The sequence below is a fragment of the Coturnix japonica genome, chromosome 1 (genome assembly GCF_001577835.2).
Source record: "Coturnix japonica isolate 7356 chromosome 1, Coturnix japonica 2.1, whole genome shotgun sequence".
Lineage (NCBI taxonomy): Eukaryota > Metazoa > Chordata > Aves > Galliformes > Phasianidae > Coturnix > Coturnix japonica.
Genome location: NC_029516.1, coordinates 168,715,670 through 168,741,826, shown reverse-complemented (window position 1 = coordinate 168,741,826; position 26,157 = coordinate 168,715,670). Strand labels below are relative to the sequence as shown.

The 26,157-nt window shown below is 39.6% G+C and overlaps 1 protein-coding gene across 4 annotated transcripts in view; it reads left to right on the top strand.

Moving 5' to 3' along the window:
- Positions 1 to 26,157, top strand: part of TMEM135 (transmembrane protein 135) — a 147,786-nt gene that overhangs the window by 32,162 nt on the left and 89,467 nt on the right. For 3 of the 4 annotated variants that reach the window (XM_032442230.1, XM_015852396.2, XM_015852398.2), the window contains one exon: positions 25,577 to 25,642. The exons of the other annotated variant lie outside the window; for it this stretch is intronic. In XM_032442230.1, coding sequence (XP_032298121.1) covers positions 25,577 to 25,642 — 66 coding nt within the window. The remainder of the gene's footprint in view (positions 1 to 25,576; positions 25,643 to 26,157) is intronic. 4 annotated transcript variants of the gene reach the window in all.

Sequence of the window (26,157 nt, the reverse complement as noted above, 5' to 3'; positions counted from 1 at the left end):
CTGCAATCAACACAAGGAGAAATTTAGCAAGAGTCCAGAATGAGTGGAAAAAAAAGGCACTGTTGTTGGTTTCCTGGGTATGGCAGCTGGAGAAATTGTTGTCAGCATTTACATGTGGATGAATTTAACGCAGAAACATTGCTAGTCCATGTTACATTCTGCTGTTCTGATGTTCGCTCGTCTGTGCATCTGTCAGTGAAGAAGTATTTTAACAGGAGCTCATATAGCAGGGAAGAGATGATGTGCTAAGGGAAGAAATGTACAGCCACATGTGCCATCAATAGTAAGAAAAAAGAATGTTTTCCTATCAGAGGTTAGGAGGAAGAGTACATCTTCTTAGGTGCAATGTAAAACAGATTGCTCATTAGAGCTAGGTATTGATGAAGAGAAATACTAGTGTTAGAGGTAGATCTGAATAAGGAGAATTGCTGAGAAAACAATCGGGAGTACAACAAGGGAAATCCTTCAGTGTTTTGTACATTTTGAACTTGTGTTGTTGGAAAATTTGGGGGCTGCTGCTGAAGTTGAGATCTTGCTTACTGTGTTACTGTTTTTCAAAGCAAACAAACTCTTTCCTTTCCTTGTGTCTACTTTCATAAAAATACTGTTTCATTGGTATTTTGAGTCCAGTTTGGAAGTACCCAAAGCTAATAAAAAAAAAATGTTGTTCACATTAAACAAATACCGAATCAAACAAATTGGTTGAAAGCACTTGAGTGGGTGGGTGATGCTCTGTTTCAGTATGTGAGAGAGCATAATACTATAACTGAGTTTGGTTTCTTGCACTTTTAAAGTAGTCCAAGCAGTATCAGGGTTGAATTGTTTTTAAGTTACGTAACTGGTCTAAATCTGGCTTCATTTTGGCAGAACCTTTGTTTATTCCAGCCAAGCAATACGAAGGACAAGTACTGGGCTTGAGATACTTGATCTAGGAGCAGACAAAATGCTGAAGCACAGATTCAAAAAGAAATCTTTCCAGTTCTAATGGAGAAATGAGTATCCAGGGTTCTTCAGTCACAGCTTTAATTCTAGACACTTGTATGCTTTCTTACAGGATGGAAGTCATAGCGATTCAGAATGCTGTTAAATCTTCATGCTTCGCAATATTTAAAACATCAAAACCACTAATCTAGTTTAAGATGTATGGTACACTGCAGCAACAAACAGAACTTGACAGGAATATAATGGAATATAAAGCATGGTTCAAATGTTTGAGGCCAAGACCCTTCCAGTATCACTTTTCATACACACTAAGTTTGTTATTGTTTCGTGCCTTGTGGGGGTGGTGTGTGCAGGGATGAAAGAAAAAGGGGCAAGATTTGCTATGACAAGAGAAGCAGCAACAGCAGAAATCCAATTGGAAGCTGTGCTGTGCTGAGCCTGGAGTTTCAAGTTTTTGCTGAAGGCAAAGTGGTAATATTGTAAAGGAAGTTACTGGCACGCAGTGAATACTTTGACGCTGAACATTCCTGAGTGATTTTTCTCACCACTTTATCACATGCTTTTTGTACAAACTTGCAAATGCATTTGAGTTGTTATGAGTGTTTCAAGAAATACCTCGTGCCTGTTGTAATTAAGTATACGCTCCTATGAAAATACAGATTGAAGGCTTTTTTACTTGAGTAACGTGCTATTTGGCTATAAAATACCATTTCTGTCACGTTGTATACCTTGTTTCTCTTTTAAGAAACTACCAGCCAACGCTGTTATGTACCAATTCAGAAATATCCCTTAAAATAAAATAAGGTACCGATTATGACATTTTCATTGATAAAACTATGAGAAAATGGGTATTTTAGTAACCTCATTTGTTTTGACAGACCGTTGGGGTTTGTTACAGTTTATACGGTTTCTGTGTCAACTTATAAATCGACGTTTTATAAACAAGCCACCAAGTCTTTTTCTTTTCCATTGGGAATGGTGCAGTTTTATTCAAAAGATGGAGTCAGCGTAGAGAGAAGGACAGCTGGATTTACTTCTACCAGATAAATATTTTAGGGTTTTTAGCAATGATAGGTTCCAGGAAGGTCAATTTTTACCACTATTCCCTTCTCTTTTAAATAATTAGAATTTGCTTGTGTATTTCCATGCTATTCTTTGCGATACTGTTAAACAAAGAATGATGGGGTGTCTTTTTGGATAACAATGAAAAAAGGAATATCTGATTATTATTATTATATTTTATTTTCCTTAAGTTTTCTAATGTTTCCAAAGTAATCTCCATAACCGAAAACACTCCGAGTAAATGCTTGAGACAGTTGGTTCTGTGAAGTCTCACTGCCCTCCTGCCACCACCTCTTCTGTGATTTGTTGCTGTTATTTGTGTCCCTCTTTATGGGTGACAGTGGCTTTGGTTACAGCAGCAGCTGGATAAGACCATATGTATTTATTCTTTAATGTTGTTCAGGCTAGATATTCCTTTCATTCCTTGCATTATTAGCTTTTGAGCTGATAGTTTGGTAGTGTAAATAGAATGATTGCTTAGTTCCTTACAGAAAAAAAAAAAAAAAGAAAAAAAAAAGCTACTATGTTATACTTTTTGTCATTATTTTTCTCTATCTTATAAGATATTGATAGAAAAGTATTAGAACTTTATAGTGTGCTTCTGGTTGACTTATAGGAAAAATTCCACTTGGAGTTCTTGCAGGGAAGCTGTCTGCTTTTACTCATTGGAAGTTACCCCGAGGTGGATCTCTCACTTGTAAAATCATCCCTGCCTGGCAGAGCACAACCCCCTGATGTTGGGGTTGTTCTCCCAGTGAGGACAGGTCTGTCATTGCCTGGGTAAGTGAGGAGCAGAGGCAGCATTTAGTGTTGTCTGGAAAGACTTCTTGTGCACTCATGGCAAAATTTTTACTGTTACACAGGTAAGGAGATAGTGGCCTCAGGTAATCATAGAATTGTTTGAGTTGGAAGAGACCCCCAAAGGTCATCTGGTCCAGCTTCCCTGTTATGAACACCTACAGCTCCATCAAGTTGCTCAGAGCCCCTTCAAGTCTGACTGTGACCATCTCCAGGATGACATGCTGCTAGCTCTAGTTGATAAGGGGTTATGACTTAACTTCCAACAGACATTCAAAAAATAAACACTAACAAGAAACAAGTCTCCTCTGGTATCAAGTTAGATCTCAACATCATCTTGTGTCAGGCCATGTGCTCTTTGTTGGTGAGACCTGTTGTGGAATAGCATTTTTCTGCTGTTCTGTCATCTCGGTTTAGTCAGAAAACCTCTTCCTTAGCTTCTGTTTCTTCAGTGCTTGGGTCTTGCTGGAAAAAGGAGATAGAAAAAGAACTTCAGTCTTTTTCACAGAGGACATACTCGAATGGAACTCACCTGACACTCGTTCTGTAGGTTCCAGTTGTGTACTCTTGTTTTCATCTTGTCGTGCTTCCTCTATTGTGTCAGCATCCCCAAAGTGTGCATCAAGAAATGATGTTGTTTTTACCCTCAGTGGGACAGTAAAGAAAGGGTATTTTGAAGGAATATGGAAGTTATTCAGAAGAAACGGGTGCTCTTCAGTGTCTGACAATAACGTTCAGATCTGTTCCACCTAAGCAGAAGTAAAGCTTTACCCTTTCACAGAATCCTGGGGTTGATTCTGGTGACTGTGCAGAGAAGTGTGTTGTATGATCTACATTCCCAAGCTCCTTGCTTAGAAATTAAACGCAGATGTTTTCAAATAATCAAAGACTTAGGCATGTTTTATTCTGGTCGATAAATGCTCAAAACATTTTCCAAAAATTGTATTTTGGAATTCAGAAATAGATGCCGTAAATGAGTAAGCTATATACTTTACACATATCATGTTCTGTGGGATGGGCAGTTTGGCAACTGAAACAGGCAATACTGAAATAAATTGCTACTTTTAAATATAAACTTTACGTGAAAAGTCATGCGAAGAGGAATAAGCTGCAGTCTTACTTTCTTTTAAATAGAGCATAATGTAGAGTGATTTGATTAACAGAATACTTCACATAATCAAATTACGGGTAATTGATGGCACTCGAGGATGATTTTAAAAGGTTGCAACTTAAGGTCATTTTCACTCCCCCCCATTTGAAGTTATTAAGAGGCAGGTTTTAAGATCAGCAGTCGTGTGAACTGAAACATTGCTGATGTCTTCACTTTTAAGTAATACTGTAATAAAGTTAGATCCTGGCAGCTGGCGTTCTTGTGCATTTACATGGCTAATTGGCTTTGGCATCTTAGCCTCAGGAAACCTCATCCATCACTTCAGCGCAGGATGTTTGGCAAGCTTCAGAGCAAACATTTAATTCTTTGTCTCTTGCTTTCTATGCAAAGCTGCTTTGCATTTTTAAACATTCCTGTGTATCTTGTTAGGCACTGGATGCAATACTGAATGTGACGCTCCTTAAATGTGATCATTTCCAGTGAGCAGCTACTTGTCTTGACTTCCTAGAATTACCAGAAGTGTCAGAATTATAAATCACTTTTGAAACTTCTCTGCTAAGTGAGACTTTTTTATAGCACGTTAAAAAAATTTGTATTGGATTTGTTAAAGGTTGCTGACTTTTTGCTAGCTGGTAACTGAAGTTAAAGGAATGTTTGACTTTGGGTTACAAAGAGATTTGGACACCCATCTCTAGTGTGAACAACATCTCTGATTTTTAGTATTGCTGTAGGCAAGGGTTTGATAGACCAAGAAGGTGGACTAAGAAGGCAGATTCTATGATTAATATCCAACCTGAATGACAGGCTGAGACATAGTGAAGCAGGGAATGTGTCCTTGAGCTGGGTTTGCTGTGAATTCAGAAATGTTGGGGAGCCTTGTAAATTACCCTTTTTTAGGTCATATGCTTACTAGGAACACACACCATTTAACCAGTTCCTCTTGCTGGAATACAGAGGAGATGTGCAGAGACATGTGTGCTTTTGGGGATGACCTGACTTGAAGCAGTTCTGGACCTGCAGCACAACCTCTCACTGCGTGCTCAAGACTATAACTGTTTCTCTCCCTATGGCTTTTTAACAAAACTGGGAAGTTTTAATGTTGCACATTTTGGAATCTTAATTTTTGAGGTTTTGGCACTTCTACTTCAAATCTCCTATTACTGTGTTGATGATGGTGACTGCCGTCAAGCTGTTTCTGGAGCTGCTCAAGTGTTATGACAGCTCGGGAGACTTGGCATTCTGATTTCATCTTGTGAAAAAGAAAACTTTAATTCTGTGTTCAAAATACACAGAATGAAAAGATTTCTAAGAGGGCTGCAGTTTACGTAAGTATAAACTTATCCAGCTCATTTGTGAATATATGTATGAAACATTTGTTTTTTAGGCATTAGACTTGCCATAAAACTGCCTGATGGAATGAGTGTGTCTCATTACGGATTAATCACTATAGATTTAACTATTGCTCTGTGTTCCAAGTGATTCATTCAGAATTAAATCCTTTGCACTCTTAATTACCGATGTCCACTCTTACCCTATTACTGCCCCTTCTGGTGTGATGTTGTTCCTGATGTCATTTATAGGATGACAATAATTACAGCAGCAGTGTCAGCACAAAAATAAAGGCTGCATGCTTTTAGTGCTGAAGTATGTGTGCCAGTTGGTGTTTTGTTGGAAAAAAAAGCCAAGAATTTAGTCTAAAAGTGTTAAATATTTTCCATGCAAAAACAGTAATTGGTAAATATAAGACACTGTATGCAGTGTCTTTGCTATGAAACAAAAAGCACACCTTCACACACAGCATCTGAAATGGTTATTTTTAGTTTTTCATTCCTACTTTTTGAGGTATTTCCTATATTAAGAAGTGTTTGGCTTGGTTGTGTATGTATATAAAAGTGATTCCAGGGGTTTTATTAATGCTGGAAGTATGTAAATATGTTTACCTTTATTTATAATCAGATACAATGGTTGTGGTGGTGTATAGCCATCAGCTTGTGTAAGCTGGCAAATGTTAACACGTGGCGGTTTAAGTTCTTTACATATCCCATAACAGCAGAGCACAGATTTTAAACAGTGCTGAGGAGAAGTTTTTTAATTGTGTAAACACTCATTGGTTTGGCATTCAGGGGGAGGTGGTTCATTTGAAATCTTGTCTGTGGTGATATGCTCCTTATGCCTCTAATAAGGTTGGAAAAGTGGAGGAGGACAACTTCTAGCACAGCTTGTAAATGTCAGTCTGGATGGAAGACAGCTCGGCTTGAAAACAATATTGGTGTTGGAAAAGTGTAAGGAAAAAATCCCTTCTGGAAACTTCTCTCATGAGGAAAAACTTGCAGAAAATGTAGAATTATGATCATTTTTGGTAAAGCAGAAGGAAGTAATTCTGAAGGATCGAACTACATCTAGTAAATGTGGGGGAAACTGAAGACAGTATAAAATTTATTTCAGCTAGGTCTAAAGCTGCCTGGTTTCCTGAAGGCAGTATTTCACCGTGGCCTGAGCCCTGTCCACATGTGAAACTTTCCAATAAATGTCTTCTCTTTGAGGCTGTTCTGCCTTTGGGGGACAACGTAAATAAAATGATTACAGGAAAAAATGGGATGAATGTGGAAGAAGGATGCTTCCCAAATCTCCTCCCCTGTCATTTCTATACTTTCCATACTTTGGAACAGTGAGAATGTCAGTGCCAATATCTAAAGGTGGGCTGTGAGAAAGAAGGGGACAGCCTCTGTAACCAGGTCTGGTGTGGCAGAACAAGGGGAAACTAAACTAAAAGAGGGGACATTTAGATTGGGTATCGGGGAATATTTTTATGGTGTGGGTAGTGAAGCACCGGGCCAGTTTGCACAGCGGGGTGGTGGATGCCCCATGCCTGGGGACATCCAATGTGAGACTGGTTAATCTGAGCACCGAATGGAGCTGTAGGTGTCCCTGTTCATTGTGTTCATTGCAGTGGAGTTGGACTGGTGAATGATCTCTGGAGGTCCCTTCCAACTCAAATGATTCTATGAACATTAATCACTATGGAAATTTCAGTGGTGCAGCAGTGATGGTATTTTACTGCAACATTACAGTAAATTGGGTTCTTTCAGAGGAGCTGCATCATTTGAGGTTAGTTTAATACAGTTACTTCCACATCCTGCAGCACCTGAAAATTTGGGCTGGACTTCAGCAGCTAGTCTTCTGTGTTCCTGTATTTGAGTGCTGTGGTTTCCTAAGCAGTTTCTGTATGGTTCAGTAATTTATTTCCATTGGCTTGAAAGAAATAAAATGCTTTGGTAGCTGCTCTTCTTCTTGTGTCCAGTAGTTAGCTGTGAGGATCGTAGGAGATATTTGCAGACTTCATTCAAATAAGTTTGGATTTTGTATTTGGGACATTCTCCCAATATTTCCAGCATTGGATTCTCCCTGTATTTTCAGGGAGAAGAATAATCTGAAGTGGGAATTGGGAAAGGGGTATAAAATGCTACTTACATTTATATATACTTATATTTCTTCACGTATTTATGTTAGATGGATAGTACTTTTTTTCATCTATGAACTGGCACACGTTCAACTACTGTGAGCTTTGTTAAGGATATCCAAAGTAACCCATGTAATGAGGAACAGAATCAGCATTAGTTCCATTGATTCTGTGTTAGATTGATTTTCCTAACTCGTAAATGTGTGGAGTTTGTTTAGCTGTCCCCTATCTACAAAATAAACCCTAATACATTTTTATGTTTGAATGCTTTGCTAATAGTAAACCTTTTCATTTTATGCTTGCAATTGTACGAAACAATTTGTTAATTAACCTTCAGTTACACAATTGGTAGCTTCAGTTTCTTTTGTTCAGGTTAGCATATACTGTTCCTGAGGCAAAGCTCTTATTTGCAACACTTTATGTAAATAATTTGATATGTGGTGTTGAAACATGTGTTGATTGAAAGGTTTTTTTCAGGTTACCTTTCATCAGTCAGAAACATCAGTCAGGTTGCAAAACCTTCCAAAGAACACGTGTAAAGTTGTACTGGAAATGCACACTTGATGTGTGTGTAAAAGTGTACCTCCCACTAGCTGTTTGCAAACACTTTATGAACAATTCTGGGCTCTGAATAGTTGGAAATGTTAAATATTTTAGGTGGTTATTTAGAGAAAAAAGTCTATTTTTGAACACAAATATACATCTTTCCCTGATTTCTGACACATGCACATGTAGGGGTGATTTATTAGCTAGCTGGAGCTTTACCAATTATGATCATTCTCTCTCCCATATAAAACTACACAGATATCTTTGGTGCTGGGCTTCTATTAACACACTGAAGCTGTCTGCCATCCAGAAAATGTTTTCTTAAATAACTATTTCCTTTATGTTTAAACCCTGATGCTCACCACATCATATTCTGAGCCTAATGAGGACCTGAGGGTGATCCTTGAGCACATTAAACAGTATGGAGTACCTCCTGGAGTCCCAAGCCATTACTTGGATGGGCAACATAGACCATTTTGTGTTGGAATGGATGTCCTGAACTTTGATATGGGAACTGATTGATAATGCCAATATTTGGGAGGTGGTTGAGTCACCATCCTTGAAGGTGTTTAACAACCGTTTGGATGTGGTACTCAAGGACATGGTTTAGTGGAGTACTGTTAGAGTTAGAGTAGTATGGTCAGGCTGTGGTTGGACTTGATGATCTTTAAGGTCTTTTCCAACCTGAGCAATTCTATGATTCTATGCTTGAGCATCACAGTGAGACAGCGGTCGTAGGCAAAACTAAAGATAATGGGAATTCAGCAATGAAGACCTTTGCTGTGCTCATAAACAACAAAGCTCTCAGATATGTCCCTGTTCCCCTCAAATTAGAAAATCTTTATAAGATTTTTGATGAATTACATGACTGTTCATATTACATTTATGAATCTGAACATTCTGGGGGTTGGAGATATTTCTGTTTTGATAAGTTCCGGAGTCATGCCTCTCACTGGTCTCTGAGATTTGGGATTCAACTCATGGGTAAAAATCTGTAATTTTTCTTTCTGAATTCTAGTCTGTTTGTAACATAGGCTGTGCATTGTACTCAAAGAATGTGTGACAAACTAATAGGATTGTAAGACTATGTTTGGAATTTCAGTGAATGGAATTGTTGCAGTGTGCAGCTTAAGTAACAAGTGAAGGCAGTCCCACTGGTTTGCAATCACTGGTATCCCCTCTTGTATGGAAGGGGGATTTGGAAGAAGCCTCAAATACAGGTCTGAAATGGGAAACCTTCAGTCTTTGTAATGAAAGGTTTTCAAATTTGCTGCTAACAGAAAGCAGAAGAGTGTTGGAAGAGTACTGTGAAACTGCCAGGAGAGGAGTTTTGTCACTGAGTTAGGAGAGACCAGAACATAGTGATCTCTAGGGTGAGCATCATCTAGAGCTCAAGGAATATTTGGACAACACTCACAAACATAGCATTTGATTTTCCAGTTATTCCTTTGTGGAGCTAGGACTTGATTGTGGGTCCCTTTCACCTTGGGATAATCTAGGATTCTTTACCACAAGTACATAAGTTATTTGAGGTTAAGTGAGGTCCTCACACCAGAGGAACTGTTAGCAATGAAACGCACTTATTTTCATGTTTACATTTTTAATATTTTCAGATAATGGGTCATCATGTATCCCAAATTAACAACAATATGTACATCTGTGTCCCGTGCTACAAGTATACCTGAATTCAGCTACAAGTTCACACACCTCTTTTGGGCTGCAATGCATGGCTATTGTTTCTCCCTTCAGCCCAACCAATTCTACTTTACTGACTTTAAAACAGATATTTGCATGGTGCTAATGAAGATTTTTGAGGACCGCCCCAAAAAACAAACAAACCCAACCAAACAAACAGGAAACTCTTGGAATTCCTATAGAACTCATTTAATGTCTACCAGATTAATAAAGAGAGCAGTGAGGGGAAATACATTTCATTAAAGCATAAGAACACTGACAGCCTGCATGTCATTTTTTGGTCTTCTGAAATATAGTTGGGCTGGGAATTGAGAATAAAGTGACAAATGTTTGGTTAGCACATATGATGGTCTAGAAGGCCGTGTTCAGATCTCAAGTAGTAATTTTATTGGGTGAAACCACCTGTGAGTCCCAGAAAGATGCAGCCTGGTGAGAGTGTAATCTGAGATCGTGGAAACAGGAAGGCTGTAAATAGCACGGTGTCCTGTACAGAGTGTCACTGCACGGAGCGGGCAGCCATGCACCCTGCTCCTTACCCTCACGTTTTGTGTTGGATTTGTAAGTAGTGGGACAGGTGATGAGCAGAAAGGGAAGCCTATCAGTTTTCTGAGATGACATGTGATGGCAGAGCAAGGAAACTGGTGATAAGAATGAGGAAAAAGAGTAAAGAATGTTGTGCTTTTTTTTGTGTTTATCTCAAAAAATGCAGAGATTTTTGCATGTTTTTCTTAATGATAAACACCATAGGAACACGAAACTGCTTTAGGCTTAGTGATGTGCCTCACTGCTGTCTCCTGTCTGCACTAAAGATCAGGCCTGCCATACAAATTGCAGACCTGATGTTGGTAATTACTTGCTTAGAGTTGCAGAGCAGTCTGCTTGACTTGTTGCCTCTGTGCTCAGGTTTCTTTTTATTCCCCCTTCAATGTGAGCCTGGGGGGAGGCTGCAGTGACCCTTCTGTTCCACACATGGGGTCAAGATGCAAAGTGCTCTCAAAGTCTGGTGCAGTACTTTGGAAACATGGCCTCTGTCCCAGGTGTCTGCAGAGGTAAAAATCCTGAGGTACGCAATGAAATCAATAGCAACATCCTGTGTTGGATGTGAAAGTGTACTGCAGACTGTGCCATTAAGGGTTGTCCTCCTGTTCATTCAGAATCTTGAGGTGTAGAACTTAGCATGAAGATATAAAAAAATCATATAATAATAAAAAGCAAACAGGACTTCAGATTTCTAAATATGGATGGATTTTTATTCTGTAGTAATCTAAAAAGGCGTAAGAGCTGAAGAAAATGGGAAGAGTGGATTGATCCCAAAATGGAGAACAACTATTCAGCAACAGAACACCAAGACTGAAAAACTGATGAGATATTTCTGTTTTGCAGGTAAATAACAAATGCAGAGAAGGTGAGAACAAAAGCATTTGGCTTTATGCTGAGCTTGAAAGCACAGGACCATGCTTTCTGCCTCCCCTTTTAGTTCTTTGAATTCTACCACAGGATTTCCAATTGGCACTACAAGGATGAGAATTATGCAGTTACTAAGTACTCAGAAACAGAGAAGAACACAGATTCTTCATTTCCAGAGCATTCGTGAAAATAACAAAGTGAGAAGAGAGGCGTTTTACTGTTTGTAATTTATATGGGGCTGTGGAAATGAGAGCTGGTGGTGGAGCCCTGCAGAAGGCTCTTGTGATACTGTGCTCTTGACAAAGATCCAGCAATGCACCATGTTGGACTGAATTACCACTCAGAGGGACTCAAATTATGATGGAAAAAGTCAGTTCAACACTTGGTAGTTATTAATCTCCCCCTTCTCCCAATTTAGTATTAAAGATTATTTTGAAATGAATGAAGGATAAAACAGAAAAATCATTATCATGCCACTGTGTAAGTCATGGGTGTGCTGACAGGTTTACAACTGTCTGCAGTTCTGGTCTTCTTTAAAGTGTAATAGTAGTAGGGAAAGCACCCGGTTGAAAAATAAAGATGCAAAGGTGTTGAAGAACACATGTAAGTGGAGGAGTAAACTGGGAGCTGAGCCTGGGGGAAGTGAGTAAGGAGGAATAGGGGACAGGAATGTGAAACTGTATTGGAGAGGGTGAGTGGTGATGGGTGATTTATTCATCATGCAAGAAGTAAAGGCTGCCAAATAAAATTATGAGGTGTTCAAACCAGCCGGTGTGCACACACTGCAGAGCTAAGCTGAGGAACTCTATAACATCCTATAACTTGAGGAGGTTTTATATGCTGGAAGCTTCATTTCCATTAGGAATGGACGTTGAATGTTGTTTGAGAGTTTCTGTCCTGTAGTTTGCTGAAGCATGTAGCAGGGAGGATGTTTTTCAGGCTTTTATTACTGGTTGTCATTAGAAAATGTTTTTGTGTGTTGCTGGGTGTGCTGCAGGTTGTGCTGCTCCTGCCTTTGGAGTGAGAGCTCGAGGAGTTCCTGTGCCTTTGGTGGAGGGAATCTTGGCCTTCTTCCACCCCAGCAGCAGTAAGGAGTCTTTCAGTGTGTGTAACTTGGGAAATTTTCCACCTCATTAGCTAATTAACCCATTAGACCTCGAGTAGTCTGCGAGGAGCTGTCTGAAGCATGCTGCTCGCCTTCCTGCTGCATCTTGGGACCTAGCCCCTTCTTTGTGTGTTTGCTTTTCACAGGCCTAGCTGTCTGTGCATCAAGTAATAGAAGAGAAATAAGCAGGCTCTTCTCTATGCTTAATCATTTTTTCCCCTGTGCAGAACAACTCAGCGTCTTGAATCAAGCAGTAAGGGAAGAGGTAGGGAAGCTCTGCAGCATTTGCAGCACTCTTGGTGGCTTCCCTCCATAGATAGTGGAAAGTCTTCAACCAAGGTTATTTGCCCTGAGATGTCTGTTCTGATCCATTCAGATGATGGAGCGTTTTAGCAATGCAGTTAGTCACTCTTCCTAATACCGATACTGTACTTCTTTTCTACCTTACTGTAAGGAACTTTAGAATATCCCAAGTTCTAAAGGACCCATATGGATCACTGAGTCTGACTCAAGTCCAAGAATCATAGAATCATAGAATTATCCAGGTTGGAAAAGACCTTGAAGATCATCAAGTCCAACCACAGCCATAGTACCCTAACTCTAACAGCCTTCTGCTAAACGATATCTCTGAGCAAAGAACAAAGCAGATCTCTTCACCTTTCCTCCACACTAATTGAAACGCCCCATTAATTGCAATAAAAATTGTAGGCATAAACAGAATCACAGAATCACAGAATTATCAAGGTTGGAAAAGACCTAGAAGATCATCCAGTCCAACCATCACCAATACTTCCCAGCTAAATCATATTCCTCAGCACCACATCCAAGCGTTTCTTGAACACTCCCATGGTCAGTGACTCCACCACCTCCCTGGGCAGTGCATTCCAATGCCTGACTACCCTTTCCGAGAAGTAAAATGGCAGAAATAAAAAATAAGAAATATAAAGAAGTACTGGGAGGGTTGTAGAGAACCATAAATGCAATTAGTCTTTCTATTTATAATTTTTTTGTGTTTATTATCTAGTTAGAAGTAAGCCTTCAGGAGGTGTATTTCTGATTTCAGGCTGGAGGAACGGGAAGGAAGATGGCTGAAGGAGGGAGGGAATAGCTTCATTTTAAAGTGCTTTTGAATCACAGGAGATTTCTCAGCAGATTAGAGAGAAAAACACACCGTATGTGGTATGTTTGATGTGAATATTTGGAAGTGTAGAGCATTATTCAATTGTAATAGTAAGTGTTCCCTAAATATTTGTAGCAGCTAATGAAATCATTTAAGTACTTAAGACTGTTACATCACTCAGTGGTTTAAAGTAGTATTTTTGTTGAGGACTTTCAGTTTCCATCAATTAATGTTATTTTTTGTTGAAGTTATAGACGTATTCTATTGCTCACCGGATTCTTTTGATAGTATTAAGCACGTCTCTCATTTGAAACCAGAACAGTGAAAATGTTGGGCTTTATGGACTTTACCGTATAGGAAGTGAGATGTAAGGGAGTTCTTTTGATTCTGATGGCTTTGAGCATCTTTTCCATATGGATTCAATCCACATTTTAATCAGAATGTGGAAGTCATTACCCTGACATCTGAAACTGAGGTAGCAATAAAAAAAATTATCGCAAACAAGACAGCAGACACAAATTATTTTGTGTTTATTACTGGGTGGCCCTTTTGAAACTTTCCCAAGTTAATTGGTTCCAGATATTTGAGGATCGAAACTGTATTATGACAAATATATTTCTGGTCATATTTAACTTGCGTCTCCTCAGTAAGGCTGGTTTAAACAAACAAAAAAGTTGTCAACCCACTCATGTCTGTCTCCAGTTTTTGTTGTAGTAGCTTTAATCCTAGTGATTTGGTTTAATAAAGAGCACTGTGAAAACAAACACTGGTAGTTACTGCGCTGCTTTTGTAAATTATTTATCATATCTCTAAGATTTTACTGTGGCATAAGTGCTGCTGTGTTAGCTTAAATTGTTCACAAAGATGTCATGTCAGATTAAAATGCCCCTGTAGAGTTTATATGTGCCTGTGAGCAATGCTTCCTTCTGTATTTGATTAGAAAGTATTTGTACAAGTCTGCATACGTGCAGACCTCCTATTGCTGCCATGGGGAGCGATCGAGCAGGGCAAATTGAGCCACAAGTCTGTGCAGCTGATGGCTGCCTTGCTGTGTCAGGTGGTATGGCTTGTCTAAGCTGTCCTGGGGTATATCCTGGTTGCTGGTCATGTTGCTTTATGTGTGGTGGGCTTGGGGTCCTGACATGAAGGAGGCAGATTGTCCAGGGCAGGGTGTGTAGCACCTGAAATTGTTCTCATGAATTGGTGCAATGCGTTTGCTGTGGAAAGAGGAATCATAGACTAGTCGAGGTTGTAAAAGACTGTCAGGATCACTGAGTCCAAACACAGAATCATAGAATCATAGAATATTCTGAGATACCTGCCGAGTCCTGTCTCTAAACCATGTCCCTTTCTGGCACATCCATATATCTCTTCAGGGATGGGGACTCCACCACTGTCCTGGGCAGCCCACTCCAATGCCTGACAACCCTCTCCATGAAGCAATTCTTCCTATGTCCAATATAAACCACTCCTGTGCAACCTGAGACTGTGCTCTCACCTCCTATCCATCTCAAATATGTTGAATATGGTTACACATCATTTTAAATGCATATTGTGTATGCATTATCGTATACATTCTTTCCATATGCATGTTTTCGTGTAAACTACTTTAATGAGTATTTCTAGGCCACTGATGGAACAGCAAACTCTTCAACAGCTGTTTTCCCCTTTTAAAACTAAAACTGGGGAGATAATAATGATCAAACCTATCAGATTTAATTAGTTTCTTGCTTACTTGCCAGTGTGTACCTCAAAGTATTTTAGCTCCTGCTAGAGGCAATCCCTTTCCCAAAGTAGCATTTATAATAAAAGTTCAGTTAGTTTTCTCAATGATTTCTAATAGCTAATGTTAGAAAGAGCTAAAGCTGTTTGTAACAACAAAAATTAATAATGAAAATCTTGTAGTAGCAAAGTTGAAAGAGGAGATTGCTACAAGTTAATTACATTTATGTTAATAAGAAGGTCTCATTTAGAGCAGGACATACCACAAGCTTGGAAAATGGTCACTTTTCTGTCAGGATTTGTGTATTATCAGCTGTGGAATGTTGGTAATAAGATAGAAAATATACATTGTATGTATACATAAGCTTTTAAAACATGACTAGGGAGAGCAGAGAAAGCCTTTGTCTGACTGTGTGTTTTTCGGAATCATCAGTAAGTAAAAATGTTGAAGGAAATGTTAGATTTGTGTAGTCATGGTTTTAATTAATACAAGTCCGTGTTCTGTAAGCATTGTGTGTTTGTAAAATTTATGAAAGAGCACTAAACTGCATTAGGGTAATTTATGGGCCAAATAAATGTCAGTTACTACGATGGACTGGTGTAGGAAACAGCGTGACTAGGACAGAAAAGTGAAGAATGAGAGTAAATTGTAAACACTGTGAGAACAGCCATACAATTGTTCCTTTATATCCACCCAAGCAAGTGTAAGTTCATTTACAATATATTTATTAACAGTCTCGGGCCAATAAAACAACACTTACAGAGCAGCTGTGGAAACGTGCCAGCTCTCTGTTTCGTTCAGTGACAAGTCAGACCAGTGTGCTTTTTTCTTTGTGTGTCTCTTTCTTCTCCCAATTCGGTTTTTTCTTTAGTAAGAAAAAAAGAAATCAACATTCGTGATTCCTTTATAAGGCTGTTAAATCTGCCGTTCGGCAGCGTTGCGCATTGTGCTCAATTAGCGCAGCTGAAGCAATAGAAGTACCGATTTCAGAAATGCACCTAATGACTATAAAACACTGAGGGATCCATTCATTCCGAGTTCCTGGCTCCAGGGGTGCCAGCCACAGAGACTCCAGCAGCTTCTGAAGCCTAATCCTGTGTCGTGTCTCCATGTTTCTGTGGCACTTGCCTTTTGGAAGCTGCAGTGCGGTCTGGCTGTTTACGACCATGTGTGGCTGTGGCTGCCATCTGTAGTGTATTGTGGATGGGAACGCTTGGTGCATGCGGATAAACTGAGAATGATCCTCAGTGGTGGGGGATGGAATAATGAAAAATCAAGCATAAAATGGTACCCCTTTATTTGGGAGGGAAGGGTTGAAGGGCCTGTTTCAGATATCAGATTGATTTTGTAACAGGGTTTGTTTGCTGCTCATAGTGGCCGTTCTATTGGCTGCTTTGCTGACAGACCTCTCCCAGCAGCCAGTATTGAAGACTTCTGGCTGATAACTTACTGTGTCTCTAAACCAGGACTTCCACAGGTGAGCATCTTCTGCTTCCTGTGGTAAGAGCAGTGTCTGAAAGAAGAAAAGAGCACCTCAGCACTCCAGCACTCCACATCCAGAGGCTTTTGTAGAACATCAGTTCACCCTTTGTTTTCTACTACATGAAGTAGCCATTAGAAAGGTTTCCCATGTCAGTGCAGATCCTCTCAACATAGCTGTGTCTGGAGAGAATCTCACTGCTGTCAACTCATGCCAGCAGCTGTGGTTATGCAGCTCCTTTACATGCCGACAGAAGCTGTCCCTAAAGCAGCATCAGCACAAGGTGGTTTTTTTTCCCCCCTGTGCAATGAAAAGGTGAGACTTTTAGTGTCTGATGGAGAGATGAGAAAGCATCATGTGAAGACCTGGTCTGGCATGTGCTGGTTTAACTTGGCGTTAGCTACTCTATGTAGTGTTTGCAAAACAAATAAAGCATTTCTTCAGACATGCTTTGAAAGCTTTCTGAAGTGTAGGCCTGGACAAAGGCATCATAATGGTCTGATTTATGAGTGCCTGGGATGTTTCTGCACTTATCAGGATTAATTTGCTCATTTGATGGGCAACATATCATGCTTTGGGCTCAGTTGGTTGTCTGCCATGGTCTCTAAATTGTTTTTAGTATTGCTACATTCCTTATACAATTCCTTTTTCTGTAAGTGTGATTTATGTTCTTCTTCCCCAAGAGGCATGAGCTATTATTTGGCTGTGCTAATGTACAGGATGTTCAAACGAACATGCTTATCCATGTAGCCTAGGGCAGTTTATATAACAGACCGACTACATGTATTTGTTACCTTTGGATCTTGCCAGCAATAACTGCACGTTTTGTTCCTGGTCAAAAATCCTTTTCCTTGTTATTTTGTACTCAGTGAAAGAATTTGTTGTCAACCTCGAGATCTGCTGTAGCTTCTTTACGTGTTTAATACAAAGAGAATGGATAAGTATATGGTAAATAGAGTAATCTGATAAAGGGGTTCTGTTGTTTGTCTGCCTCTCAGATGGGAAGCACCAACTTCAACTTCAGTTTGAACTTAGATTTACTCCTCATAGCTTTCCCTACTTTGTGCTCTGATGTAACTCTACAACTCATGGAGTAGCAGAGGACCATACCATACTTTCTGGTATTGGTAAATCTACCAGATCATTTACTGCAAATGGCTCCTGTTTTACCCTCAGAAATGCACAAACTCAACTCCAGGCTTAAAATCTCTTGCTTGTGTGTGAGCCTCATATGTTGTCCATTAGGGCATGGAAATTTCCTTCTGTCATAAATAATACATTGTACAAACAGAACAAACTGTTACAACAGTGTATACAAACCTACATTTAATGTACCACCAGATACTCAGCTTCTGATTCTTTTAATAATTCAATTAATTCTGATTTCATTCTGCAAAAATGAAATATGAATGCAGGGTTTTTTGAAAAAGAGTTTTTCAAGCAGGATTACAGCTGTGTTATAATAGGCTTTACAGACCTGGCATTTATTGCCACAGCACCGTCTGTAGCAACCTACCCTATTTTACTGGAGGATATATTCTGTGTGAGAATTGGTGTGTGATAATAGGAATTGCTTTCTACAGGTTTTGTGTTAAGAGTAGGCTAAATTTTGTCCCTTATGTGAAAGCATGCCCAAGTATTGTTATGCGTCTATAGAAAGCAAGTTGGCAGTAATTGCCAGCTGATTTTACACAAGGCATGGGGTATTTCATGGAGCTGAGGACTGTTCATAACAGTGGTTTGGGTCATTGCAGTGCTGTTGTGCAGTCCAGACTGAAAAACAGAATCACAGAATGGTAGGGACTGGAAAAGATCTTTGGTGATCATCTTGTCCAACTCCCCCGCCAAAGCATGTCACACAGGAAAGTGTCCAGGAGGGCCTTGAATACCACCATAGAAAGAGACTGCAACCTCACTGGGCAGCCTGTTCCAGGACTCTGTCACAGTGAAGAAGTTCTTCCTCATGTCTTTTGGAACTCCCCATGTTCCAATTTGGGTCTGACTAACGTTTTAAAGACTGCAGGTAGCATCTAGGTTAACCTCTTGATTGTTAAAATATGAGGCTTCAGGATACAATTCCACTGTGACTTCTGTCTGCAGTCTTAGCGTTCAGAGCAGACATGGCCCTTCTGATAATGTCATGCAAAGAAGCATGAATTCCTTCTGACATCAGTCTTCTGGTGAAAGCTTCCTACCTTCCTTGAAAATAAAAGTCAGCATGCAGATGTACTTTGCTCCAAGCCCCACACCACTAAGAAGAGAGGGCTCCAGCCCCAGAGGTTCTGACTGCTCCTCTTCTACTTCCAAAGGCCCTTTGGAAGAAGCTGCCTTGTCTCTTCAATTCATGTGAAATGACCTCACTTGGAAACTCTCAGCATCACCCACCTGCCCATCCCTTGCTGTATGGGAGGAAGACATTCTACCTCTCCCTTCCAAGGACAGATCCATGGGGATGTTTCTGCACCCTGGCCATGCAGGAATGACATTTCTGCCCGAACAGACTGAAGTGAGCTCCGGAAGATCCTTTCTGAGGTCCCTTCCAACCCAAGCCACCCTATGATTCCATGATGTTGAATTCTGAAGTTTCTTACTGATTATTTGCCTTGGTTTTAATCGGTTACAATCAGCATTTTTGTTTATTTATTTATTGTGGACAACTGTCTGTGATCAAAAATCACACTAATGCACTTTTGATAGGTCTTGTCCAAAATACACATCCTTCACTGGAAATCATAGAATCATAGAATTACCCAGGTTGGAAAAGACCTTGAAGATCATCAAGTCCAACCTCAGCCTAACCATAATCTAGCTCTTGTCCAACATTAGATGTACTAATTTTATGTATGAAGAGGAGAGGCATGTTTATAAGCTGCCCTCAAATAAAATAGCATTAACCTATGTGTTCTGCTTCTTGTTAGCTTAGAAAGATTGCATGGCATACACATGTTTAAACAATAAGATTGGTAAAAAAATTGAGTGCCTCATCTGAAGTAGATGCAGTCTATAATACTTATTGTTTACAGCATGGTGATGAAAAATGACTAGTTTGAAAATGTTTTTTAGATTAGATTTGTATTAGTTTAACTCATAAATCTTTGGGTAACAAAACAATTGAGACAAAGAATATTCTTTTCCGTTTGCAAGTACTAAGAGCTACTGCTTAAAATTGCTACCAGTGGGAAATGTAAAAGATGAGGTAATTCCCTAAAGAAGAAAAAAGAGGACCATGGTTGTGAAACACATTAAATATAAATCTTGTAGCAAATGCACTGACTGGAACCCACTTGTAGCACTTCATGCTAACAAGAAGTTCTGATCAATGAAGGCCGATAAGTGAACTGTAAATGATTCTATTTAAATGAATCTGGAATTCCAGAGTATGCACTTGGAAGAAATGAAATGAAATCTATATATGCAGCGCTCATTAATTTAGTGATCAAGGTGAAACATAAACATGTCAGTGCTGTAAGATCTATATCTGCTGGAGTAGCTTGTTTGTGTCACCGAGTGCTTCAATCTCTACCATTTTCCAGGAAGCTGAGCAAAAATTAGGGCTTGGCAGCCTCTGGATTTTGCTTTTGGTTATTCCAGTAGCTCAGAGAGAATTGTCAGCCTGCTTGGGCAGATCTGAATGCCCTGTGCAGCCAAGGAGCAGAATGACTTGCGTTGGAAGAGACCATAAAGCCCATCCAGTTCCTGTCCCTCGCTGTGAGCTGATTGCCCCCCACCAGCTCAGGCTGCTCAGGGCCCATCCAGCCTGACCTTGAGCAACTCCAGGGATGGGGCACCATTGCTTCTCTGTGTAGCAGTGCCAGGACCTTACGGCCCTCATAGTAAAGAATTTCTTCCTAACTTCAAACCTAAATTTCCCCCTTGCATTTCCTTTGTATTTCCATCATTATACTGCTGGATTATTTGTTTACTTATTTATTTTTATGACTGCCTTTTATTTAATTGCAGCACTCTAGAGAGCTGAGCAGTTCACTCCTTTGTGTGGAGTACATGAGGAAAAGGTGATAGTCAGTTACAGGCTGGGGCCAGGAATCCCAACAAGTACCAAGCACCACTGCATTTTTTGGGTGGAGGGGAGAAGGTAAATCAGGGTGGGTACAGAAATCAGAAGAAGAAAAGATTATCATCCTGGAAAAAGTTGTAGATACCACAACTTCAGACTCCTGGGTTTAGATTAAGATAAATAAATGGTAATGCTTCTATTTCATACTCTTGGCAGCACGTAATGGTTATTTTTTGCATTAGGTTCATTTGTTCAGAGTGTGTTCTGCAGCTGGAAGCTTTGAAACCCTTCTTAAGGGGAGGCTCAGGCTCGTGAGCTGGTTGGCAGCAAAAAGGGTGTTCTCACAGCAAAGGCAGATCTTGTAGATTGAATCTTGTAGATTGCTCTGCTTTCATACTTGCTGTCAGCCTTTTCACTCTGATATCATGCTTGCAAAATGCAAATTGGCGTGAACAGTTGGCTTGACAGGAAAGAATCATTTTTAGAGCAAAGCTCTGTTTTGGTGTCTCTTGGGCACTGGTATAATACAAAGATTATCATCTCATAGAATGACTTGGGTTGGAAAGGACCTCAAAGATCATCTAGTTCCAACCCCACTGTTGTGGACAGAGTTGCTAACCATGAAATCAGGCACTAGATCAGGCTGCCCAGAGCTCCATCCAAACTGGCCTTGATCATCTCTAGGGATGGGGTATCCACAGCTCCTCTGGGCAGCCTGTGCCTCACTGCCCTCTGAGTACAGAATTTCTCCCTGACACCCAATCTAAATTTCTCCTCTTTTCAAGCCAATTCCCTCTTGTCCTGTCACTGTGAGAGTGTGAAAAGTCATCCCCCCCTCTGCTTATAATCTCCTTTCAAGAAAAGACATGATGAGGTAACTCCACAGATACTGGATTGCTTACGTTGCATTAATAATGAGTTTTACAAAGTTCCCAAATGTATAGTAAGAGGGATAGTGTCCTTTGTAATTTGAGGAAGGAGAACCACCTTCAGTGGGTACCTTTCCTGTACAAGATGCATAGGTGTGCACTGTATTTTCTTACCTTCGAGGTAGTCTTCCTCCATCCCTCATTAACGAGAGCAAATCTGCCCCTTCTCTTGTGTGTACTGAAACCTGGAGTTTGTGCATATTGCAAATAAATGCCATCCTGTCCCTTTCTACATCTGTGTTTTCATTTGAGGCAGGCACAGGATTATATTCTAGAATCATATTACCCATCTTGTAAAGTTGCACAAACGTTGTGGAAGGGGAAGGAAGGTGCGGTATGGAGAAAGAATGCTGACAGTGAAAAAAATTACAGAAGTTCCAGAAAACAGATGCAAGATCTTTGTAAAATCTCCTTTATTGCAGGAATTCAGATGTTTAATTTGCTTTATTGTGTTCATCTTTAAGTCACCTGTGTGGCAGATAAAGGCGAGAAGTGATTTGATCAGCTCATGACTGAAAAACATTATTGGTATTGAGGTACTTTCACTGAATGGCGTAACAATAAATGAGCTCGTTGGTTAAGTTAAATACAAAACCATCATCTGAAAGAACATTTAGATGTAGTGGATTGTCTGACATTTAACCTTTTTTTTAGTTAGAATTGGGAAAAGATTCCGATTTGAGAAACTTCGTTTTCTGTTCATTATTGCTTCTGCATCTTATCAAAACCCTCCTCTATTTTGTAACACTTGTGCTTGCTTTCAAAAGCTGGGTGATGGTTTGCTGACAAGGGTTGTGACAACAGTTCATTTGCAATATGTGGCCAAGTTGAAAAATGTTATTGATGATTTGGATAGGCTGTCATGAACTTTTCTTTAATATCACTTGCTTTTTGGGAACAAACACCAATGTTAAAGGCCAGAGCTGTCAGCCAGCTGCTGGAGCCAAGATCAGTGAACTTAATAGGGAAAAAAATGTTTTGTGCCATTCCATCCATTCTTGTTCTTATAACAAATTGCACCATTTTCATTCTAATTAAACCCATAAATTGTTTTTAATGACTTCCAAAGATCCGTGCCTTTCAGGACATATCTTTAGCCATAACTCATTTTTCTTTTCCTTTCTTCTTTTCTTTCTTTTTCTTTTCTGGAATGCAAGTAGATGCCAAAATTTGCCAGGTGATTAAAAAGCGTGTGGTTCTAAAATTGATTTACATTATCAGTTCCCTCTAATGCTTGTATTTGCCACTTCCACTTTGGTAAAAAAAGGAACTATTTTGATGTAGTATTATGAGACCATTTTATTTTTTGGAAAACCTAGGAAATTCAAGGAATCTGAAGTGCTGTTTTTCTCGTTGTTTCTCCCACTGTTTCCATCAATAATGCACAATTATTTCCTGTTAGGTTTCTCTGTAACTCACTTGTAAGAAACTTGAACAGAAGTTCCTGCTTTCTCTGAGGGAGGACGCACAGTCATCTTTGTCGGTAGATGACATTAGACCTTACAATACGTAACAGATTTGTAAGATACATTGGATTGCTATTTCACCTCACATACACTATGACACAGTATGCATTCCTTACAGTACAGGTTTAGGATTCAGTTGCTATCATTTCGGGAACACATTTATTTCACATTGAGATCATTAAAACCATCTGTTGATGATTTCTTTTCTTATGGACCTCTGGCTTGTACCTCTGAATAGCAGTATGTAAAGTCACTGCCCCATCCTATAATGATTCTTAGTTAGATCACATTCCCAGGAAACTGAATGAAAATAAACCTTAAGTTTTTACAACTTCGTAAAAATTTTATTATAATGAAAAACCTCATGCTAGCAGAGATGGAGGCAGTTAAAAGTGATCTAAATTCTGAGTCAACTGTCTCTTTGTGAACAGTATTGTTATTTCTTAATTGGACAGTTTTGTCTTTTAATTAGTTACTCTGGCATGATGATAACTATCTCCAGTCAGTTGTATCTCATAGTTACAATCACACATCCTGAACCATAAGAGCCCTGACAACTGTTCTGTGGGGACAGAAAGGCAGTTTTGACCTGACACTTAAAATTACCACAAATTTTTCTGGTAGAAATCTACTACTGAAGTCATCCAAGAAATTATTTTGTTTGAGAGCCTGTGTTGAAAGAGTCGTACCCCGTATGCTTATTTTCAGAGTTAATCACAGAATCACAGAATGGCCCAGGTTGGAAGAGACCCCAAGGATCATCAAGTCCCAATCCCCCTGCCTGGCAGGGCCACCAGCCTCCACATTTAATAACAGATCAGGTTGCCCAGGGCGCCATCCAACCTGTCTTTGAACACCTCCAGGGACGGGGCATCCACAACCTCTCTGGGCAGTTGTTCCAGAACCTCACCACTCTCTTGGTAAAGAACTTCACTCTGATATTCAACCTAAATCTTCCTTTAACTTAAAACCATTTCCCCTTGTCCTGCCATTATTTGCTCTTGTAAAGAGTTGACTCCCCTCCTGTTTATAGGCTCCCTTTAGATACTGGAAGGCTGCAATGAGGTCATGATCTTTGAGGTCCTTTCCAACCCAATCCATTCAATGCTTCTGTGATTCTAATCATCGTCCTTTTGAAAGCTGCAACTCCTTTATAATTTCACTTGGAATCTGCAGATCTCTGTCTCCAGCCTTGTTTTTGTCCAGGCTTCAAAGCTATGGGTGGCCTCATCCCCTCGTGCTGTTGGGGTAGACAACCATCACTGCAGTCCTAATCTGCTCAGTGGGGTTTAGCACATGGAGTGGTGCTCATAGGAGGAGATCTCTCTCATGCTGGATTTGCTGTTGCTGTGAATTTTCCTTGTTTCTGAATGGTTTTGACATCTGGTATTAACTGTGCATGTACAAGCATATTAAGAGAGATCTTTTACTAGGGAATGTGAAAAGAAAGTCACACACACCAGTGGCTTTCAAAAGAAACAAAAGGAACACAGCAGTATTGACAGAATACTCAATTCACTTGAAACATCCTTGAAAATGATGGTGGGAAGAGCTGATGAAAGAAACCAATTTGGGGAAGGACAAAAGGTGGCATGAGGTTCACTTTACCTCTGGGAGGATGAAGGCTTGTGAAGGAGAGCCGCATTCAGGCACTGCACTGCGTTATGGCTGTGTCAATGAAGAAATGCATTCTGCAGTTGAGGTTCTGGAGCTTTCACATTCATTTACTGATACTGATGGGAAACAAGACAAACAAAAATTCTTTTATAGGATTCCTTTCGGCAGTTATTTAGGGAAGGGTAAATATCACCTAATCTCCTAGAAATACTGAAGATTTAATGGCAGTAGATGTTTCTGGTACTATATTTGCTTAGATACTGCCGTCTTGATGTACTGCAGCATGAACCCCACGAATTTTGCAGTTGTGATATTAAAAGCATGTATGATTGCAGCTGAAACTGGGCCTCGTTTCTCTCCTTATTTTGGAAACAGGTTTTTGAAACAAATCTATTATTGCAAATACTGATGTGCCAATCCATGCTCTTATGTAACCAGTGAATTTTTTCACTACGTTTTCTGACCATCTTGTAAATACAACAACATGGCAATTTGGCATACTTGTGTTTAAACCCAAGGTTGAGAAATCAGCAGAAATACTGATCATTTAGAGAAACTTTCTCTGCTTGTTTCAGTTGTGTTGCTTGATTCTGCTTTTTACCAGAAAGAAATGTGATACAGAACCTATGAGTCTTGTTTCTGTGTTACAGTCAGTGGTCTGTGGTTGTCAGAAGTCTGTGTTCATTGTCCCAGCAGACTAAGCAAAGGATAGAGACATAGAGACATAGAGAAGCATGCAATGTAGCTACAGCCTGACCTACCTAAAGATTTCCTCCAAGTTGTGTTCCATGTCTTTTGCATCTAAGAAGTGTTATGTTTTCTGATGCCTAACTATTGAAGTTAAGAGTGTTGCAGGAACTTTAAGGAAGAATTCCGTTTCACTCTTGTTCGTTTGCTCTTTTAAGGCCATGTTAACCAGCCATATTTAAAATAGGTTCCTGATTTTGTAAAATTCAGCTGTAAAATGGATGGTGAATGTAGCTGACACTTTAAAAAATGCATTGAAATGTGAAACATTAATGATAAAAGGTGAAATAAATCTTCATGAGCTGAATGACCTTTCTTAAAAGTAACTGATTTGTGTGTGTTTGTTGATGCAGGCCACAGAAACCTTGTTCCGAATGGCAGTAGCGAGAGGAGCTATCACACCATTAAGACATGGAGAAGTAAGGCAATAAATATATGTATTCTTTTATTGCTTTGTAGTTTTTACATATGGTGTAAAATTTCAGTCGTGTAATGCTTTATAAATTCCTGGGGGGAACTGCATTGCCTTCAGGTAAGTGAAGAAGGCTGGGGAATATGTAATTTGTATTTCCATGTTATGCTTTTCCTGAAGGACAGTAGAGAATTTAAATCCTGCTCAGTGGGAGATTAAATATTCTTCCCAAATCACTCTTTTTAAAAATTTATTAAAAAAATCCACAAAAAAATTGAGCTTTCTTGTGGGGTGGCTGTAAAGAGCTCACTTTATCCTTTCTTTGTTTCTCTCAACAAATGAGTAACTTCAGGTATCGTATGTGTAGTTATGTGTGTGATATGAAATGCATTACATGTATATTATATTAACACCATAATTATTTGGAAGACGGGTTGAATTATGTCACTTGTGCTTACTTCTGTGTTGGCATCGTTTTCGTTTCTTCCTTCTCTGTGTTGTATATGATAGCATTTTACTGAA